We start from the raw sequence: 18,551 nt of genomic DNA, 5'->3' as shown, positions 1-18,551 counted from the left end.
GGGGGCAAGTGCCCCACTTAACTTTTAAATCTTCTTGTATTTTGTTCATGAAATATGAGATTGTCCCCAATAATGCTAAGCATTTCCCCCCATTTCTCTAATTTAGGCCTATATTTTCAAATGGTTACATATTTGTCCCCTCTCAACAAATAAGCCCATGACCTCAAAAAAGGATAGCATAAACATCAAAGCAAGATAGGACATCATTAACTAGCGTTAGGTCGCTAACGCAGAGGCTGTACTGATAACGTTATCTCGCCGTAGCTTCGTAACCATTGGATGGTGCATCTGGATTCGTGCTGGAGATGTTTGGAAATGGACTAGCTAATTGGTTACCGAATTAATATGTCCCATCCGTCTAGTCGTAGCTTGGCAAGACATGTGGGCGTCGGGATGGGGGGGAGGGAGGGGCAGAGTGATTAGACATAAGGGTCAGGCACATTAACTGTGAGTGGATGGTGAGAGGAGAGAGAAAAAAATATCTCATCGTCTTTTTCCTCTCCAAGTGTTCCTTCCGCAAAGGCAGCACAACCTCAAAACTCGGTTCCATCGATTTATAAAATCTTGCGCTCCAACTTCTTGGTACCAAATTGGCTGTTCGATTTGTTGTTGCCACCCAGGTACGAAGGAGGTACTCCATGTACATCTTGATTTTTTTTTTCTCTCGCATTGTTTATTTTCTTCGGTACCTAAGTTTTTGTTTTGTAGATCCATGGAACCATATGCAGTGCTAGTCTCGCTTTAATAGTCCGAGGGGACAACGAAATGGCGGATATTTCTTTTTATATTTGATGGTTTGGCTATTTGTTCACTTACATCATGCTTGATATTGACTTTATTTCTCCATGAATGGAAAACTTGTATGTTTGGTACGTACTGATTTGTTTGGAGTAATCATTTTGATTTGGAGTACATAATTTCTTACTTTGGGAAAGAAAGGATGCGTGGTGTTCAGTACATTGTGCACAGATTTGCAAGAGTACTTTTAATATAATTTGCCGGTTGAGATTTATAGTTCAAATGAAACACTTCATACAACACATGTACCTCTATGCAACCAGCGTGTACATAGTGAAGTACAGGGGTACATAGTGAAGTACATATACCATTTGTATACCATATACCATTCACATACCATATAGTAATGACATATACCATTCGTATATCATATACCAATGACATATATTATGATTTTTCCTTGGTACATGATGTATCATAATGTACTACAAAATATTGACAAGGTAGATGTCGGTACTGTGATTTCTTTTTGTGGTACATGACATTGATGTACACAATCTTGAATTTTTTTTTGACGAGGTACTTAAAAACTGATAAAATATATTTTCATGTAAGACCTGAGCTTCCATGAGCTAAGGATAAATAAGATTAAAAAAGAAGTTTGTGCCGTGTCAGAGAAGAAGAAAGCAGGGAGAAGAGAAAAAAAATGAAAAGCACGTGGGACGTGGAGGCAGCCAGGCAGGACAAGACGTGCAGAGCACAGGGCTAGGAAAACGGTCACATCAAAGCTACCGCCTAGTCCCAGCTTTGGATTTTCTTGGCTACTCGATCGTCCGGAGCAAATGATGGACGGTTAGCACGGCGAGGCGAGATCGCGTTAGCGTCACCAGAAGGTCTGGCGTTAGGTCGCCATATGAAAGGAGCTTTCTAAGCTTCTTCTCGAAGCAATCTTCGACCCCTTTCCACTATTTATTCAGCAATTTTCTGAGATGAATTGGGATCCTGAGAAATCAAAATGGAAAGGAGCCAATCCCACGGCCAAATAGTTGGGTATATTGATCCTCTACCTCAGCGTCTTAACGAAAAAAGAAATATATCACTCGTAAATGTTATTTCCTCTGTATCATAAAGATTGGTACGGTTTTAAGATTTTTACATAAAGATGGTTTTGAGTATGGAACGAAGGGAGTAATTTTAAGATCCGATGTTTGCTCAAGAACACATAACAAGAGCTTCGTATTTTTGGCCTAATCGATATCATAGTCCATGAAAACTTATCGTCAGCTCCATTAAGCGAGGGATCAGTCCATTCACCTGGCCATCCTCTTTAGCACGCTCAATTAAAATGGCACACGCTCGATTGAAATGGCTAACATATCCGTCACTATATCATCATTAACTTTAGTACGGACAATCCCCTGCAGAGACTTCAATCCAACAAACACCATTGATACTCGAACCCCTTCATTCCCAGGGTTTGTTGGATGAAGGTTGAGTGGACCTTAAGAGACACAGAAATTCGAGGGAGTGTCAGACGATATAAAGCTAGTGGCACTGTTGTAATAATACACTTCCATTTTGTCACGATACCAATTTCTGCTAGTCTCAATTTCATTGAGCACATTTGCATGTTGTAACGACAACAATTTCTGCGAGTTCCCGTTTCAGTTAGCACATTTAGCACAGTTAGTAAATTAGTGTAATCAGATACTACTAAAGTAAATAGGGTCTCGAAGGATTGAAACAAAGAAAGTCTCAATTCTCGAAGGACTGAAACAGTACATGATACACAAGGATACCAGCAACAAGCGTATGGTCTTAATTTGCTTTCGGACGGCAAACTAAGTGGTGACAGAACACAATACATGACAGCCAACATGGTATTTGGAACTGAAATTCTATACAACCAAACGGTCAATCTCATCATGCCCATTATATGGACCTCCAACATAAACAGAGGCATAAATCAAACCATATTGAATAATGAAACGATTCTTACAACTAGGCTTAGGTTAGGTCATCCTCATCCTCCTCCTGTTTCTTCAGCTCATTCTTTGCCCTCAGCAGCAGTGTCGTTTTCCAAGGATCCTGAACAAAGAATCCTTGCGTTAGATGAGGTAGGAGCCAACTATGTGTGTGTGCAACTATCTCGTTAAAAGCAATGTTGCAATGTCAAAACAATAGGCGAATTTGCAGAAACAACTCATGATGAGTCACAGAACAACTTTAATTTAATACAAAAAACTTAGTATACCTTTAGCATAAATACATAACTTAGTAGCTTACCATGGCATAAGTTTGTAGTTTGAGTCGAATGAATGACATATGGTTACGAATCATAAACTTGCAGAATGCATTGCCATAGATATGACACACATACCAGAATACAAGACAAAAAGATACAGTAGGTTACAAGTACCATACCAGACGTGTCATGCCATCAAAGTCCTTGATGGCATCAGTAAATTTGGTAACATCTCCCTCGTCCATTGATGCAGCAAGATCCTACAATGAAAATCCCGGTTCACGATAAGCTACTTCAGATAAGGAAAAGGCATTTATGTGGCTGGTGATGGGCTAATTCAAGCAAGCCATTTCCTTTTAAGAATATATTTCATGATAACCAATAGATAAATGTGCTTTAAAGCCAGGACATGCAAATAACACAAGGAGTGAAAAGCATTGCAATAGAAAGGCAGATAAGTGTTGTATCATACAGCTAAAAGTTTGTATTCACGAGTTCCTGAGAAAGTCGGATCAATTTCCTGCAACATGGTAAAACAACTTTAGAAATGAAGCAATGGCACAAAATAACTGGTTGAGATTTGAACAAAACAATATACACCTGGTATCGCTCTAATGAATTTTGTATAGCAACAGGATCAGCTCTACAAAGTTGGCAAATGCCTGCATTAAGGAGGATGCCTCTGACACTATACTTCAGAAGATTGTTATTGATTGATTGACGAGCAATTGCTTCAAAAATCTCAGTTGCCTTTGGGTACCTAAAAAAAATAGAGATTGCCATGAGAAACAGCACTAAAAGTGTAATCCTGCATGACACGCAATGAGTTAACTACATAATCATAACAGAAGTCAATAAATGATAAAAGTATTATATAGATTAATATCTACAGCCTGCTCATAATTACTACATCAGGATGCTAATTTGAAAACAATAAATATTTCTCTTGAGAAATAAGAACATCTTATTTCCAGAGCACAGAAGAAAACAAAAATAAATGCTGTAGCAAAAAAACTATCGGGGATGATCTGCAAAGATCCGTTAATAACATGCTAGCAGCACTTGCTCTAGGATTTCTGTACTTTGCATTGAGTGTAGTACAGAAAGACTAGGCAAATACTGCAGATTTTTCGCTTGAATGGTAGAACGCAAACAATTTCAAATTGCGTACTTGTGCATCTACAAGAATGCCAAAAACATCATAGACGTGCAAGATGATTGAACATGTGCACCTGAGAAAAATTGCAAAAAGATGCGCTGTACAAAATAGACAGGAGGTTGCAGACTTGCAGCTTCCCTCTTCAAAAGACAGGTTAAGTCTTTTGCCATAATGGATAGCACACATTTGATCATATTTTTGCATAATGGTTTGCGGGTCCACATGATGTATCATGTTGCACATCTATGAAATTTTCAGGATTTTTTCAACATCCACAAATGTGACAGCTCAAAAATCATTAATCGTGTGCACTCTCACATACAAGCACAGATTGTTAAATGAACAGGGCATTCGAATTAGTAAAATAATGTCACAACAATACTTATTAAGTTCCTATTCCAACTGCTACCAGTAACCCACCTACCCAATAACCAAACACATCATCTGTCAGAATATCTATCTGTAAAACTATAAGAAGCAGAAGCCAAAAAACACAACGCATCAGTTACCATCATCCATATCCAACTAATTAGAACCACATTTATTTTCTGAACATATACACAGGAACTGAACGATCCTATCCTAAGGAAACATAAATCACGAAATAGAAGTACATATCTTTGAGCCATAACCTACTTTATCGTTAGAAGTTAGAACAAAACATAAAGCAGCAAGATTGTGCAAGCTTCATTGCGTACACAGCTATATAACATTTTCTGCATGCAGCTTATGGTTCTCAGAACATCTTATCACATAATATAATCAGGTAAAGTATATGAAGCAAATGAAGGTAATCTTACTGTTCCAACTGAGCTGCAATTTCTGCAACTTTCTGCTTGATGGTGTTTGATTGAGATGTCTGCCCCTCACTGTCAAAAAGATCGGCAGCCCTTTCCATATAATCTGAAGCCTTCTCTAAATCTTGTTCTTGCTGATATATCTCACCAATGTCCTGAAAATGCATAAAATTCAACATCACGGCAATTATGACACTTCAGGATACAATAAGAGCATGTCTTTCCTTTTGAAAGACAATACTCATCCGAGCATAAAGCTTGAAAAAAAAATATTGACTGTCATGTAATTAATTTGTTAATTACTACATGCTGAAAGAAGATAATCACCATTTTCAGACAAAATCAAATGGACATTCACCTTGCAGTATCTTGCAGCCATGTTCAGTCTACCGATTTCCAAAAAAAGATTAACAGCCTGGTCTAACGCTTGCGCAGCTTCTGCATAACATGGAGCCGATTGTAGGGGGAAATGAGCACATTGGAGTAAGAAGAAGTCAAATTACAGGGAACATTAAATGGCACACATACGGAAGGACATACAACATTTACAATGACCAAATTATAAACGAATATTTACTGACCAAATATATATTCACTTATGGACAGCTTTCATAAATCACTTCTTAGTGCTTTATGCTCTATGTAAGGACAATTCATTTCCTTATTTACTTTTCTAGTTTGTCAGGTCAGTTGAGGTTAAATATAACTTTGTTCGAATGTTTTGATACTAACGTTACTTAGTTGCATTCTTGTCGAAGTGTATAAGCAACACATCCAAAGATGATCAAGTTCAATACAAAAGAGATGTTATTTAATCAAAAGAAGTGCAGCAAAAATGAACTCACTGTTTCGCATGAATTAGATGGAAACAAAAATACAAAATCGAAGAGTATTAATGGCAAAAGAGATGTGTCATTCTCAGTAATAAATTGTACTCCCTCTTTGTACTAAATCCAAGACACTCATTATGTATCGGAGGGAGTAGAAATAAATACCTTGAGGTGAGAACTTTTTGTAACAATTTGCAGCCTCCACATAAGCTGAGGCAGCTTCATGCTTGCTATCACCCTGTCCAGCACAGTAATAAGCAACATAAGCATACACTCATTCCAGTTCCATCATTCATCAGGATAATAAAAGATAACCTCTAATAACCAAACAAACCTTCATATGACAGTTAGCAATCTTGGTGTACACGGATGCAGCTCTATTCCCTGCAACCCCAAGTTGATAGCAATCATTGAGAGAATAAGGATGAGTGCTTAGACATTAAACTGACTGAACAAACTCATAAATGCAGATAAAAAATGCAGTAGTCATGCTCCGATGTTTTCAATGACACAACTTATCCTTGGAGACGGATCAGAGCTGGCCCAACGGACAACGGGGACAAGACAACCAATTTTACAGGCTAGGCTAAACTCTTACAGTGAATTCCAGGTTCGAACCTTCCTAGCAGAGACCTCTACTTGGAACCAATGCACAGAGTAGTCAACAAACCATTCTGATCTGAACTAGAAAGAGAAATGCATCTGTATAGTGATGGAACAAGCCCACCACCAGATCCAGTCCATGGCACCTTCCAACAGTTCAAAATCAAACCTCGCCATGCAATCATATGTACTCCAGCACTAATTCGTCCAAAACTATGAAAGCTTCTAATATGTCCAAATTCCAAATCACGTCGATAGAATTATCCGTCAATGATCTAAACACAGCGCTTGGTAACCTAATAGCAGCACCAGATTGGGAAGAAGGTCCATTAGATCGACAACCCAAAGATCCCTTTCTAACCTCAGCGGGTCCGCCGTCACGATCCTGCCCCGATCGACCGGCAGATCTTGCCCCCAGGAAAAAGGGAGAAGACCGCCATGAATCGGAAGAGCCCGTAATAAGAACTGGGGGTAAATAAATCCGCCGATCAGCGGCGGCGCGCGGGGAGGAGCAACAGAGCCGTCGAGGAACTCACAGTTCTTTGAGAGCTTGAAGAAGTTGGCGGCCTTGTCGTAGAGGTCGGCGGCGTCCTCGTACTTGGAGCTGAAGAGTCCCCAGCCGGAGAGCTTCTTCTCCGCCTTCTTCTCCATGTCGTCCCCGCGAGCCTCGTGGTCCCCCATCGCTGCCGCCGGGGAGGTCGCTTGTGCCGCCGGCGAGGCGACCAAGATTTGTTGCGGGGAGGAGCAGGAAGCCAAAGGGAGAGAGGAAGGGGAACGGGAACACGCGCACGCGGATGTCTGCGTTTCTCGGGCTCTCTCGCCCTCCGTTTGTGTTTGTTTGTTTGTTGGATGGAGCCGAGCCGGGGCTGGACGGTGCGACGTGGCGAGCTGAACCGGTCGGGCAGCGATCCACGTGAAGCAACCTTGGTTGGACGCGTAGTGCGTTGGTGAAAAAACTGATCTAGGGAAATAATTATATTCTTTACATTTTAAAATAATGACTTTTTTGGGCAACTTTAAATAATGATTTTGATGAACACAACAACAACATCGGGAGTTCGCATGATGATGTTGATTTCGAACAAACAGCATGAAAAAAATGAACTTGTTCTCGATCCCATGAAGATTGCAGCTTGCCCAAATGTGAAGATGGTGTCCGTTCTTACTCTTACTCTTACTCATAGACGGCGCCTCTGATATGTAGTTTTCGGGCCAAAATCGTCACTTTTTGGTGACATCTGGTTGCCAAATGCACTTTTGCAACGATCGATCACTGGTTCACCACTCGGTTGGTACTTGTAGCACCATCAGCGTGCCAGAACATGTTCGGGAAAAACCAAAATGATAAGCACTTGCTGAAAACTGGTCGAATGTTTCAGGATGCTACATGATAAAAGTCTTCATCTGGACAATAAGAATTTTCACGATCCTCTTGATACCTACCGCCACAGATATTCAGATAGCAAAGCGGTAGTGTCTAGGAAATCCGACACCCTATTGAAACGAGCTTACTCTTTTGGAGTGATCGAGCGATTTGATGAATAACGAGGCCTCTCTCAATGTTGTAGCTGAGTATTAGTGCCAGTGGCGGAGGTAGGACCTGGGCCAGCAGGGGCCTTGCCCCCCCCCCCCCCCATGATTTGTAATTTTTTATTTAACTTGCCAATTTTACTTCACTTTTTATGCTTTGGCCCCCCTAATAAATCGCCCCTTCTATTCTGGCCCTCCCCATCTTCTTTTCCTGCCTCTGCCCCTGATTAGAGCATGTCACATAGAAAAAAAAGCTGATGTGATGTAGAGGCCTAACTGATGAGGAATGATAGCGATGTTGCATTTTATGCAAGGAACGACTCTTATGATGGAACCCAACGTAAGGCTAAGTTTCTTCTCACACAAATGTATTGATGATGATCATTTTAGATACAACACTGAGATACAAGGCATTACACATGTTGTATCTAAACACCTATATAACGCTTTAAGCCTTAAGGTACAAAGCATTGGGAGCGGCCTTAGGAATTCAGAGGTCCCATCAAAAAGAAATGAATGCCTTTTCTGTTGCTCCTCATTTCTATGAAACCTTTCTCTAATAACTCCACCCCCTTCTCACTAGAAAAAACACTCAATTCCCGTATGTGAAGCCACACCAAATTGGCAAAGCATTGCTGGTAAACATTGTGATGAGCATGGTGCCTTGGGGACAGTATAATTAGCACCCAAATAAAAAAATGCACTCATAAGTTGTTCGCGTAATTAATTAGCCTCCAAACTCGCTTATCCAATAGGGCATACAGAGCAGTTAAAAGCGGCATGTCCCTAAACCAAGGCCACCTTGGAACTTCTATAAGATTATTTTGTTCCAAGCTATCTATGCAATATTGTTATTGATACCTAGATTAGTCAGAGAATAAAAGTTAAAACACATGATAGATCGAAACCCTCGAAACGAACGCTACTAACAAGATTCTGACAATGCTAAATGGTTTGTCAAGATTTTTCGAATCGACAAAGTCGGAGCCCTCTAATGTTCAGGACTCATGCCATTTAATTTGGATTCGTGGATGCATGTCATGTGCATTGTTTCGACGTGCTGCTGCGTACATGTGGGCATTATGTTACAATGATAACGTGAGATGTGCTACAAGGGTTGTTTTCATGCGTGTTTTCATAATAGTTTTTTTTTGTGCTACATGCATTGGTTTTTCACGCTGCATGAGTTACTAGCCAGTTTTAACATTTTGTTGCAAGAAATGGGATTTGCTGTATAGTTAGATTTTTGTTATTTGTTGCAAGGGCATGTTTCAAATGGAAAAAGGTGTTGCATGTGAGTTTTTTTCTGCAAGCATTGAACGCCTCAGCATTGGGAATTCAAGTCAGAACCTCTGTTTTTTTACTAAGTTTTTGGATTAGCTGAGATCAAGGAGGCGTAGGGCCCCCATTCTATTGAACCTCTGTTTTGCTAACTTTTTGGATTAGCATATGACCGGTCTCAAAACCACTGTATATTTAATCTTGAAGTAAAAATTAGAGAAAAGTCACGCTAATGTTTTACTCCCTCCGTTACATAATTTTTGTCGAAATATTACATGTATCTAAACACTTTTTAGAAATAGATACATCTATTTTTAGATAAATTTGAGACAAGAATTATGAAATGGAGGTAATACTTAATGTTGTACAGTATCCTCCATACTTGCAGAAAAAAAAGTTCTAATTCGTATCGTACAATTTCAGATTTAGTAATACCGAGAAATTAATGCCATGCGAGTATGACATCTCTGAAAATTGGCAGAACTTGAAGTTTTAAAAATTGACGAAATCGATGAAAATTGAATCCAGCAGGGCAGCAGGCTAGCGTCGGGGTCCTGCGCCCTAAATCTACCCAGCGCCTCACACCATGGGACTCGCAGCTTCCCGCAGACTCCCCCATCGGCGACGGCGCGGCGGCGGGGCACAGCCTTCCATATGAGGCTCCAGCTGACGCGCCCATCGGCAATGGCGCGGCGGCGGGACATATCCTTCCGTCGGCATCAGATATGAGGTTCCCGCTGACGGCCCCATCGGCGACTGCGCGGCGGGCCGGCGGCGAGGGACATATCCTTCCGTCGGGGATCCGATCCGAGGTTCCCGCTGACGTCCCCATCAGCGACGGCGCCGAGGCGGGAGACATCCTTCCGTCTGAATCCCGCTGACGCGCCCATCGGCGACAGCGCGGACTCCCCGCCGCCGTGCCCCCGTCGGGCAGGGGTACAGAGGCGGAGGGAGTATGGAGGACCAGATCTACATGTACTCGGAGGAGCGGCGTCAGAGGCGACCGCTTCGCCGCCGGCTGGGAAGATGACAATACCTCGCTCTCCCGGCGTTACTGGGTGAGACTCCACACTCGCTGATTCGATTCGATTCGAGCTGCATGAGGTATATCAGGTTGCAGTCTTATAGAGGTCTATTAGCTCATGTTTACCGGTTACCACTTCAATCCTTGCTACTTGCTGCTGTCGCTAGAAATTGTACTCTTTGTTCCTCTTTGTTTATCTGCTTGCTGTTAATGCGTTAGCCTGTTCTATAACTTCATCTTGGTCATTTACTGATCTTTTCTATAACTTCCCCTTGATCATATCTGGTTCACATGTGAACTCAATCTTATTCTTCCAAGTTCTTTGTGTCTGCCATGCAAACATTGACTTATTTGAGTTCATATTTCATCTTCTTATCATATAGTAAGCCACTGTTTTGTATACCAACTCAAGTCAAATATCCAGGGAAAAAGATTTATAAGTTGCCATTTGATATATCAGGACAATATGCGCTTTGACTAAAATATGAAGTATGAGAGAAAACAACTAGGGAACGTATCCTGTTAAAACTCATTTCCGGCGCAAATCTGAAAACTTCAGATCTGGACCATTGGATCATGGATAAACAGCCTGATCGCTGGCTCATGCTGCTGATTGGCCCTCCGGCAGGCGCAATGCCACTGTCCCTCCTGCGTGAATCCCTAGCTGCTCCTCCTCTCCCATCCGCGGCATGTGCAGGTGTTGCAACTAGAGGTGTTTATTGGTGTTGATTTTTCAGAGGAAAAATTCTACCTCTTCATGATGCATAGCCTCTGTTATTTGGGTTCCGAATGGAGCCTGGTGTTAGAGATTATTTGTATTTAGAAATCAATCATTGCAATGAATCCTAAATAACTTCAAGAATCAATTCTCCTCTCATCAATCCATATAGCTTCAGTACACCCAAGAAAAAATATACAAGAAAGTGAATCAATAATTCAGTGAAACTGAAATTCACACCACGTTCGGTGAAACTAAAATATGCAAAAGAAAGTGAATCAGTAATTCACAGAGTAATAAAATTTTACAGTATCAACATCAGTCATAGATGAGTTACATCAGATAATCACAATGTCTACAGCATTCTATACAGGAAGAAAATTCATATGCAGGGATGGCTATTGCTGGTGTCGCTTGCGCCGGGGGACAAGGTAAGGACCTCCATCAGAGGGTGGAGCAGTAATGGTGGATGTTTAGTTTCTATCGCGAGGGGACGCGCCGTCGTTTGCTGGCCGTTGTGTTGTCGCTGTTCGCTGGTCACCCCCTTGGATTATATGGATGGAGATCACATCGATTAGGGTAGGGTGAAAACTGGCGCAGGATGAGAGTAGCGGGTCGCAGCTTGGTTGGCCATCTAGCATGGCACAGGCGGTGTCTCCCTGAACTGTCGGAGAATGCGAACAAAACAAGATCTGCAAGGTGGCTGGGCTGAAATTCCACCTTTGACCTGGTGTGTCCTTACGCAATCCGCTATGCTGAAAAGAATTTTTCAGATTTGCACCTAGAGAAGTTTTCACTAGATACATTCCCAAACAAGTATAAGAGGCTATAGATTAAAATCAGGAGGTAAAGATCGGATAAACTATCCATGGTCTGCAACCTCAAAATTTCACCCAGCATTTCTGTCTATTTAATAGAAATATATGTGTTTTCTTTAAATACATCAAGCTTAGTTTACATTGTACCTGAGTATTTTAGAGAAAACAACAGTGACAAAAAACAGAGGAACAACACCGAAGCAATTATCGAAAATAACTCCTTCATAACACAAAAATCTTCTATCACCGGTATGATATCACCAACCGCATAATCGTTCTTGATTCTGAGTATGGTGATGGATAAGCATAATCCACACAAAGAAGAGAAGCTCATACTGGTACTAGCCTATCGTTGTTCTGAATATATCTATATTCAACACAAGAAAGAAACATACCATTTTGTTTTCAGTTTCACAAATAAGTCTTAGAAAGCCAATATTGGCAATGTTTCAAACAATTATTACCACAAGATCCTAAAGCAGAGTAACCCGTGAATTCAATCAAAATACGAGATTAATCAACATCCCTCCACGTTTAGATCTGAAGTACTTCATAGACAAGGTGAAGTCTGCTCTCAAGCTGACAACTCCGAAGTTTGGGACGGTGGGAATTTAAAATGCCAGTGGAATGATGAACTACCAAACAACTAATGATTCGAACCAAGGAATACAGGGAAGAATAGAGGCAGAGCTCACAGCGCTGAGATGTAGAACCAACGCTTATCTATCCTGATTTGCGAGCTCTTTGTAGGCTCCGCCAACACCTCCTCCATCAAATGCCACCTTCATTGTACCAGTATCTCAGAATGGAAATTTTGTTAGTTCTGTTCCGGAATGATTCACTTAGGTTTGTGGTGGTCCAAGAGAAGTTCGTGGATATGAGTACTATGGGCTGATCCTCGGGTTGGCATGTTCCACAATGGAGAGAGCTACTTGTGGCCACACAAGTAACCGCATCTTTCTAAAAACAAACAAAATTCATTAGGTAGTACGTGTTAGATCCAGTTCACATTGTTTCTCAATAGTTTGTCATCTTTTTGCTTATATTGACAGGTGCATGATTTTACTCACATAAGGTGAAATATGGTACTGAATTTCTAGCCATATATGTAAACTAGCCCATTCAACCAATAGAATGCCCAAATGATTTATTCCTATACATGAGGCGTGCGTTTCTCCACCATGTGGCCCTACCATCGCAGTGTTTCCCTCCATGTAGTCTGTCTTTGCCCCACGTAGTCTTGATCACTTTATCATTGATCTTGTTGTCAACACCATTGATCTTGTTGTCAACACTTCCTTTTTTTTAGCGCATGCTAGGTCCAATAGTTCCGTTGGTCAGCCCAATTTGGCACTCTGGCCCAATGCCATCAAAGTGTGACTTGGCACACGTCCCTGCCTCATCATGAGTCCAATGCCTTAATGTGACGAAGCTCCATCTTTTAGGTGTGGGCCAGGACACACCCTAAACCCTTCTGGTTGTGTGGGCCGTCGTCACCCTCATGTTGCTTAGTGCCAGGCCACAACCTAATGGTCGTGCGGGCCTTGGCGCTCACGTGTCTCGTGAAAGGTCAAGGCCCACCCGGCCAGAAGGGTGTGGCTTGGCGCTAAGCCGTGTGAGGGCCAAGTCCCACACGAACAAAAACGTCAGTCATGACCCACGTCTCAAAGCTACAGCTTCGTTGCATCAGGGCACGTGAGGAGGCACGGCGTGCGCCTAATCATACTTTGATGGCATAAAAAAATGCCAAAGTGCGCTGGGTAACGGAAGCATTGGACCTGTCATGCACAAAGGGCGCGTCGACAACAAGATCAATGGTGGTCAGAATGCACGGTTGCGAGTTCTACAATAAAGTAATCAAGATTACTTGGTGTGAGGCCACGCTCGAGGACAGTAGGATCACATGGTGGAGAAGTGCTCGCCTCACATAGAGGAATAAATCATTTCGGGCAGACTATTGGTCCAATGGGCCCAGCTTATAGAAATAACTAGAAATCCAATACCACATTTCACTTTCTGTAAAAGTGAAACCATGCACCCGTCAGGGTAGGAATAAAAAAGGAGAGAAACTATTGTTTAAGAAGATGCGGTTACTTGTGTGAGCTGGATCTGGCACATACCACATAATGGTATTTTGTTTGTTTAAGAGAACAAAAGCAGTTACTTGTGTGGCTACAAATATCTTTCTCCAATGTTGGATGCAACCCCTAGAAGCAACCCATATTTCTCACATCCAGGAACTTCTCGACCGAATCATTCCGGAATAGAAACTACATAATTTCCATTCTCTGATAGTGGGTGCCATGGAGGTAGTTTTCGATGGAGGAGGTGTTGTCGAAGCAGACAACTGGAGGTCCCAAATCATGATAGGGAATCGGTTGTTCTACGTCTCTAAGTTGTGAGTTCCCCCTTTCTTGTTCCCTGTATTCCTTGGTTGTTTGATTTATTAGCTCCTGCTGGCATTTCAGATCTCCACTGTTTTGTTTGTGATATTGGTTTCTACTTGCTCTTGGGCATCATCTATCACTGGTAAACTAGGGTGTTGTGAGGTTGATAGCATATTTAACCATTTATGAAGTTCGTCCTTAAGATCTAGAAGTGGAGGAGATGTCGATTAATCATTGATTTTGATTAGAGCCACAGGTTATTTTGCTTTAGGATCTTGTGGTGTTGTTGTTTGCAACCTTCCTGGCATTGCTTTTTCAGGACTCATTTGTGAAAACTGAATAGCACTGTTCTTTCTTGTGTTGAATAGACAAATTCAGAAGGCTTGTACTAGTATGAGCTTCTATTCTTAGTGTGGATCATGCTTATCTGTCATCATACTCTGAATCAAGAAAGATTCTGTGGTTGGAGATTGATTACTACTGAAAGAGAATGTTTTGTTTATGAAGGGGTTATTTTCCAAAACTGCTTCGGTGCTCTTCTTCTGCATTTTGTTATTTTTGTCACTGTTTTGTTTTCTCTAAAATACTCGAGCGTAATGTAAACTGAGTTGCTTGTATTTAAGGAAAACACTTACATTTCTATTAAATCAACAGACACGATGTGTGAAATTTGAGGTGGTAGACCGATAGCATACAGAGAGTTCTTCAAATTTGCATTAAGAGACAATAACATCATATGATTTTACCATTGATAATTTTTCACATCTTTATCTGTTGATTTTGTTGTATAGCCTCTTATACTTGTTTTCTCTCATACCACATATTCTATTGAAAATAGAAATTGTCCTGATCTATTACATGGTACCTACAAACCTTTTCCTCTGGATATTTGACTTTAATAAGTGACCTATATGATAGCACTTGGCTACTAGTTGTACGGTTTGCGTATATATCTCCTTAACTCCATTAAGCTTTTTGTCGAAAATGTCTGCAACTTACAGGTCTTCCTTATACACATACTCTATGTGCCCTTGATTCTCACTCAGTGCACATCATATGTTACCAGTTTTTAGTGCTAATGTTTGAACTTGAAAGTGCATATATAAGATGTATCACATTTCTCATTTAGTTAATTTATCTGCACAGTTTTTGGGCTCTGGTGCGGATACTGTCACAATATGATCAGCATCAGCATGAAACATTGATTGATCTTCCCGAAGTTGCAGCCAGACTAGAGCAGAGGATTTTCGTAATAGCTGCTAACCTGGTATGTTCCCTTCTTTAATCTTCATTGCTTTTCTGTGGGTGTTGATATGCTGATAGTTATGCTAAAGCTTAGGGCACAAATGCTTCTGGTAGTACGAATTTCCAAAGCTGACCAGCGTATCACATGACCTGGTCGGAAAGGGGCTTCAAGAGTTAGAGAGACTCCAGAGTTAATTATATGCTCTTTCACGGTAGTCAGTGACAACAAGTCAACAACAGCCGGCCTTCCACTCAGTAACGACGGCTGGTTCCTATTTTATAAAAGGGCACGTGGGATATCGATGATAATGTGGATACACTCCATAAGCAACCCTTAGTCTGCTCTGGCTCAACCAGTGCTGAAGTCAGGTTGACAGACAAGTGAAGATATTGTTTTTCTGCAAAAAAAAGTATTAGTGCTCTTCCGAAAAAAAAAAGCTATTGCTCGACCCTAGAGTGCCTGACATGTATAAATCCATTGCGCCCAACTATGAAGGACGAAGCACAGGTCTGGAGCACAGCGGGCATGAGCTTCTGTTTATTGTTCTTGTTTCAAACCCTCCCTACCTAGCAATGAAATTATATGCAAATGTTCTGTAGTTGTGTGCATTCACGGAAAAATATTTTGAACTAGTCATCATATGAAAGTTCACTCTCGAATCAACTTTCATGTTTTTATTTCTTGTGAAGTCCATTATGTTTTCTTTTATATCCTTTCCTGCTTAGAGTACTCGTATTGCATTTCATAGGATGCAAGTGATTTACAATATTCATCCCTCAAGCATCTGAAGAACGGTCTATTAAGGACCGCAGACTAAAAATTTATTGTGTGTTTTGTGCTCAGGTTGATTATAATGATAAGGCATCCAAGAGATTGACTTATTTGGAGACCATTGTGCCACATGATCGAGTTAAGCTTCGGACATCTTTATTTCAGTTGGCTTTACCAGAAAAGATGGAACAGAAGCAACCTTCCAGGCCTCAAATGATTGAGTCCTCAGCTGAAATGCTTCTGCGACAAAGTTCTAGTGATGAACAGAATAAAATCAATCCGGCACGGAGGAACCTTCCGGAAGTGTCGTCTTGTGGTAAGTTCACATAACAAGTATATGTCCCTTCACAATTGTGTTTACTGCTTACATCATTCACATCTTTTCCTCGAGTCACTTATCTCATCAATCACACGGCTAATAGCAAAATTGTGATTGCTTGTCTCTAATCTACCCTTTGTTCTACCAAGTTCCCTCAGGAAAACAAATGAAGTCATGCTGTGATGATAGGATTAGCTTCCTTCATGAAAGTATACTCCATCATATCATGTCCTTCATGCCAGCACGGGATGTTGTGCGTACAAGTGTGCTATCCCCAAGGTGGCGCCCATTATGGACCTCAGCACCATGCCTTGATATTAATATTGATCACTTTAATATGGACAGAGTGAAGTTCAATGAGTTTGCAGAAAGTTTGTTTTTATGTCGGGGTATTGATACATTGGACATACTTCGTCTTCACTCTTTTGCCATTTCTGCAGCAAACTTTTGGATTGATCATGCTATCAACCGCAAAGCTAAATCCATCGAATTCACCGAATACAAAATATGGGAACCCTTCTACTTAAACCCAGGCATTATCAAGTTTCACTCTTCATATCTGCGAAGCTTAAAGCTTACTAATGTTATCCTAGTCACATGTATCTTTCACCGGCTCAACCATGCATGCCCATCATTAGAAAATCTGCAGTTGGCAGACAGCACTCTTGAATTACCAGAGATTTCATCAAGGTCATTGAAGACTCTGGAAATAATAGACTGCTCAGTTGTAAAGCATCTTCTGATCCGTACTCACAAACTAGTGTCACTACGCTTTGAAGGCTCTCGATGCAGATGCACTTCCAAATCCATACTGCTAACCCCTTCAGCAGTAACTCTATGTGATCTTTCTAATGCCGAAAGCATAGAATTGTCAGCTTCAGTGAGACAGGTATGGGTAATCTCTTCCCAAGTCTCAGTATTTATGTGCTCAAAATATGTGCTTATTATGTTTGACATATGTGAAGGTTGCATTTGATGGAGTATCTACAGGGCGCTCAATGTTCATCAATCTAAGAAGTCTCTCTCTTGGAGAATGGTGTCTTTCTAACAACTTATCTCCCATACTTTGTTTTCTCCGGCACTCTCCTTTGCTTGAGAAGCTTAACCTGAAGCTTAAGGTGGTTGAATTGTCCAGTATTTGTTATGTCTATTTTATTAGTGACATGAAGTCTTACTAAATTACTCCGCTCCTCAAATTTCAGTTAGATTGTGAAAAGGACGAGCAAACGATTCAAACAGCCAGGGGAATATCATTTGCTGCTGAGCACCTTGAGAAGGTAACAATCTACTGCACCGAAGGGGATGCGAGGGTTCCCGTGCTGGTGAATATCTTGCGCATCAACGCAAGATCTCTCGACCGAATCGATGTCAAGACATACTAAATGTGTCATGTGTTTGGTTGCTGTATCGAAACTCATTTGAATGTTCGCCCAAAGAGACCTGAACTTATCGTTCGACTCAGTTGAATGTATCTTCAGGATAGCACTTTAGCTGTGGGTTTGGCATGCTGAGACCCAGCCTAGCTAGAGATTTGGTTGTAGCATGTAGTACTGCTGTGGGAGAAACTTGCTCCCATTTGTGTTGGTCTATGATAAATTGCAACTTATCTTTTTTAAGGAGGTTTAACTGGAACTATGCATTGCTGAAACGGTTCGACTTCACAGTATAATCTGATCAAGCCAAATGGTATGTGAATACTCCAACAGCTTGTGAGCCACCATGTTTGCCTCCTGTGCCTCACAAGTCACTGGCAGCAAACGGTGTTTTCCACAGCTTGACTAGACCTTAGAGTTCCTCGCGGTCATCAATTTCTGAAGCCCCGGTCAGCGGCTAGAGATATAACTGGAATCCTGTTTATGTTTTATTTTTATTTTATAAAACGGAAATTCATTTATTACAAAAAAAAACCGTTTCTAAACATGTCCAATCCACGGACTAGACAATTACCTATTGTGGGTAAAAATGTCCTTGGAAACTTTGTGCAAACTGTTGCACCCCCATCAAATCTAATTGATGATCTACTGGATTGAGAATAGTAGACCAAATACTGGATTGAGAATAGTAGACCAAGGACGCAATCAGTGA

At 41.2% G+C, this 18,551-nt stretch overlaps 2 protein-coding genes and 1 long non-coding RNA gene across 8 annotated transcripts; 2 read left to right on the top strand and 1 right to left on the bottom strand.

The window, feature by feature from the left end:
• The first annotated feature begins 470 nt into the window (after nt 1-470).
• On the top strand, nt 471-872 carry LOC112271933. Its single transcript, XR_002965487.1, has 2 exons — nt 471-620; nt 709-872. It is a non-coding gene; the product is annotated as an uncharacterized LOC112271933 (long non-coding RNA).
• Nucleotides 873-2,476: 1,604 nt separating this feature from the next.
• On the bottom strand, nt 2,477-7,199 carry LOC100843580 (alpha-soluble NSF attachment protein). Its single transcript, XM_003573609.4, has 9 exons — nt 6,909-7,199; nt 6,104-6,153; nt 5,935-6,007; nt 5,298-5,377; nt 4,943-5,094; nt 3,584-3,743; nt 3,456-3,503; nt 3,163-3,243; nt 2,477-2,826 (listed from the first exon to the last, which is right to left on the bottom strand). Exons 1-9 carry the CDS (start codon nt 7,051-7,053, stop codon nt 2,746-2,748), a joined length of 870 nt encoding a protein of 289 aa, XP_003573657.1. The 5' UTR covers nt 7,054-7,199; the 3' UTR covers nt 2,477-2,745.
• Nucleotides 7,200-9,708: 2,509 nt separating this feature from the next.
• LOC100844189 (F-box protein At5g03100) lies at nt 9,709-18,114 on the top strand. 6 transcript variants are annotated; one of them, XR_002965633.1, is made up of 7 exons: nt 9,717-10,241; nt 12,282-14,141; nt 15,277-15,397; nt 16,220-16,463; nt 16,616-17,355; nt 17,457-17,584; nt 17,669-18,114. XR_002965633.1 is itself a non-coding variant. In XM_014901478.2 (7 exons), the coding sequence occupies exons 2-7, from the start codon at nt 14,047-14,049 to the stop codon at nt 17,846-17,848; spliced, it is 1,533 nt and encodes a 510-aa protein (XP_014756964.1). In that variant the 5' UTR covers nt 9,723-10,241; nt 13,981-14,046; the 3' UTR covers nt 17,849-18,114. The 6 variants fall into 6 exon arrangements, 5 of the variants coding, with proteins under 5 accessions (XP_024318194.1, XP_014756964.1, XP_024318193.1 ...); XM_014901478.2 differs by having other exon boundaries at nt 9,723-10,241; nt 13,981-14,141; nt 17,432-17,584; XM_024462425.1 differs by having other exon boundaries at nt 9,723-10,241; nt 16,907-17,355; nt 17,432-17,584.
• Nucleotides 18,115-18,551: the final 437 nt, after the last annotated feature.

The sequence above is a fragment of the Brachypodium distachyon genome, chromosome 3, assembly GCF_000005505.3.
Source record: "Brachypodium distachyon strain Bd21 chromosome 3, Brachypodium_distachyon_v3.0, whole genome shotgun sequence".
Taxonomy (NCBI): Eukaryota; Viridiplantae; Streptophyta; class Magnoliopsida; order Poales; family Poaceae; genus Brachypodium; species Brachypodium distachyon.
Note: the sequence above shows the minus strand (reverse complement) of the source record. Positions and strands in the feature narration are given on the sequence as shown.

What these genes read in the sequence shown, in the direction of transcription:
- LOC100843580 (XM_003573609.4), bottom strand. Translation starts at nt 7,053, where the DNA reads ATGGGGGACCACGAGGCTCGCGGGGACGACATGGAGAAGAAGGCGGAG. An exon ending in TGGCTGCAAGATACTGCAAG is followed by an intron (nt 5,095 to 5,297) that starts GTGAATGTCCAT and finishes ATGCATTTTCAG; the next exon opens with GACATTGGTGAGATATATCA. An exon ending in ATTCATTAGAGCGATACCAG is followed by an intron (nt 3,504 to 3,583) that starts GTGTATATTGTT and finishes ACCATGTTGCAG; the next exon opens with GAAATTGATCCGACTTTCTC.
- LOC100844189 (XM_014901478.2), top strand. Translation starts at nt 14,047, where the DNA reads ATGGAGGTAGTTTTCGATGGAGGAGGTGTTGTCGAAGCAGACAACTGG. An exon ending in TCGTAATAGCTGCTAACCTG is followed by an intron (nt 15,398 to 16,219) that starts GTATGTTCCCTT and finishes TTTTGTGCTCAG; the next exon opens with GTTGATTATAATGATAAGGC. An exon ending in TGTCAGCTTCAGTGAGACAG is followed by an intron (nt 17,356 to 17,431) that starts GTATGGGTAATC and finishes ACATATGTGAAG; the next exon opens with GTTGCATTTGATGGAGTATC.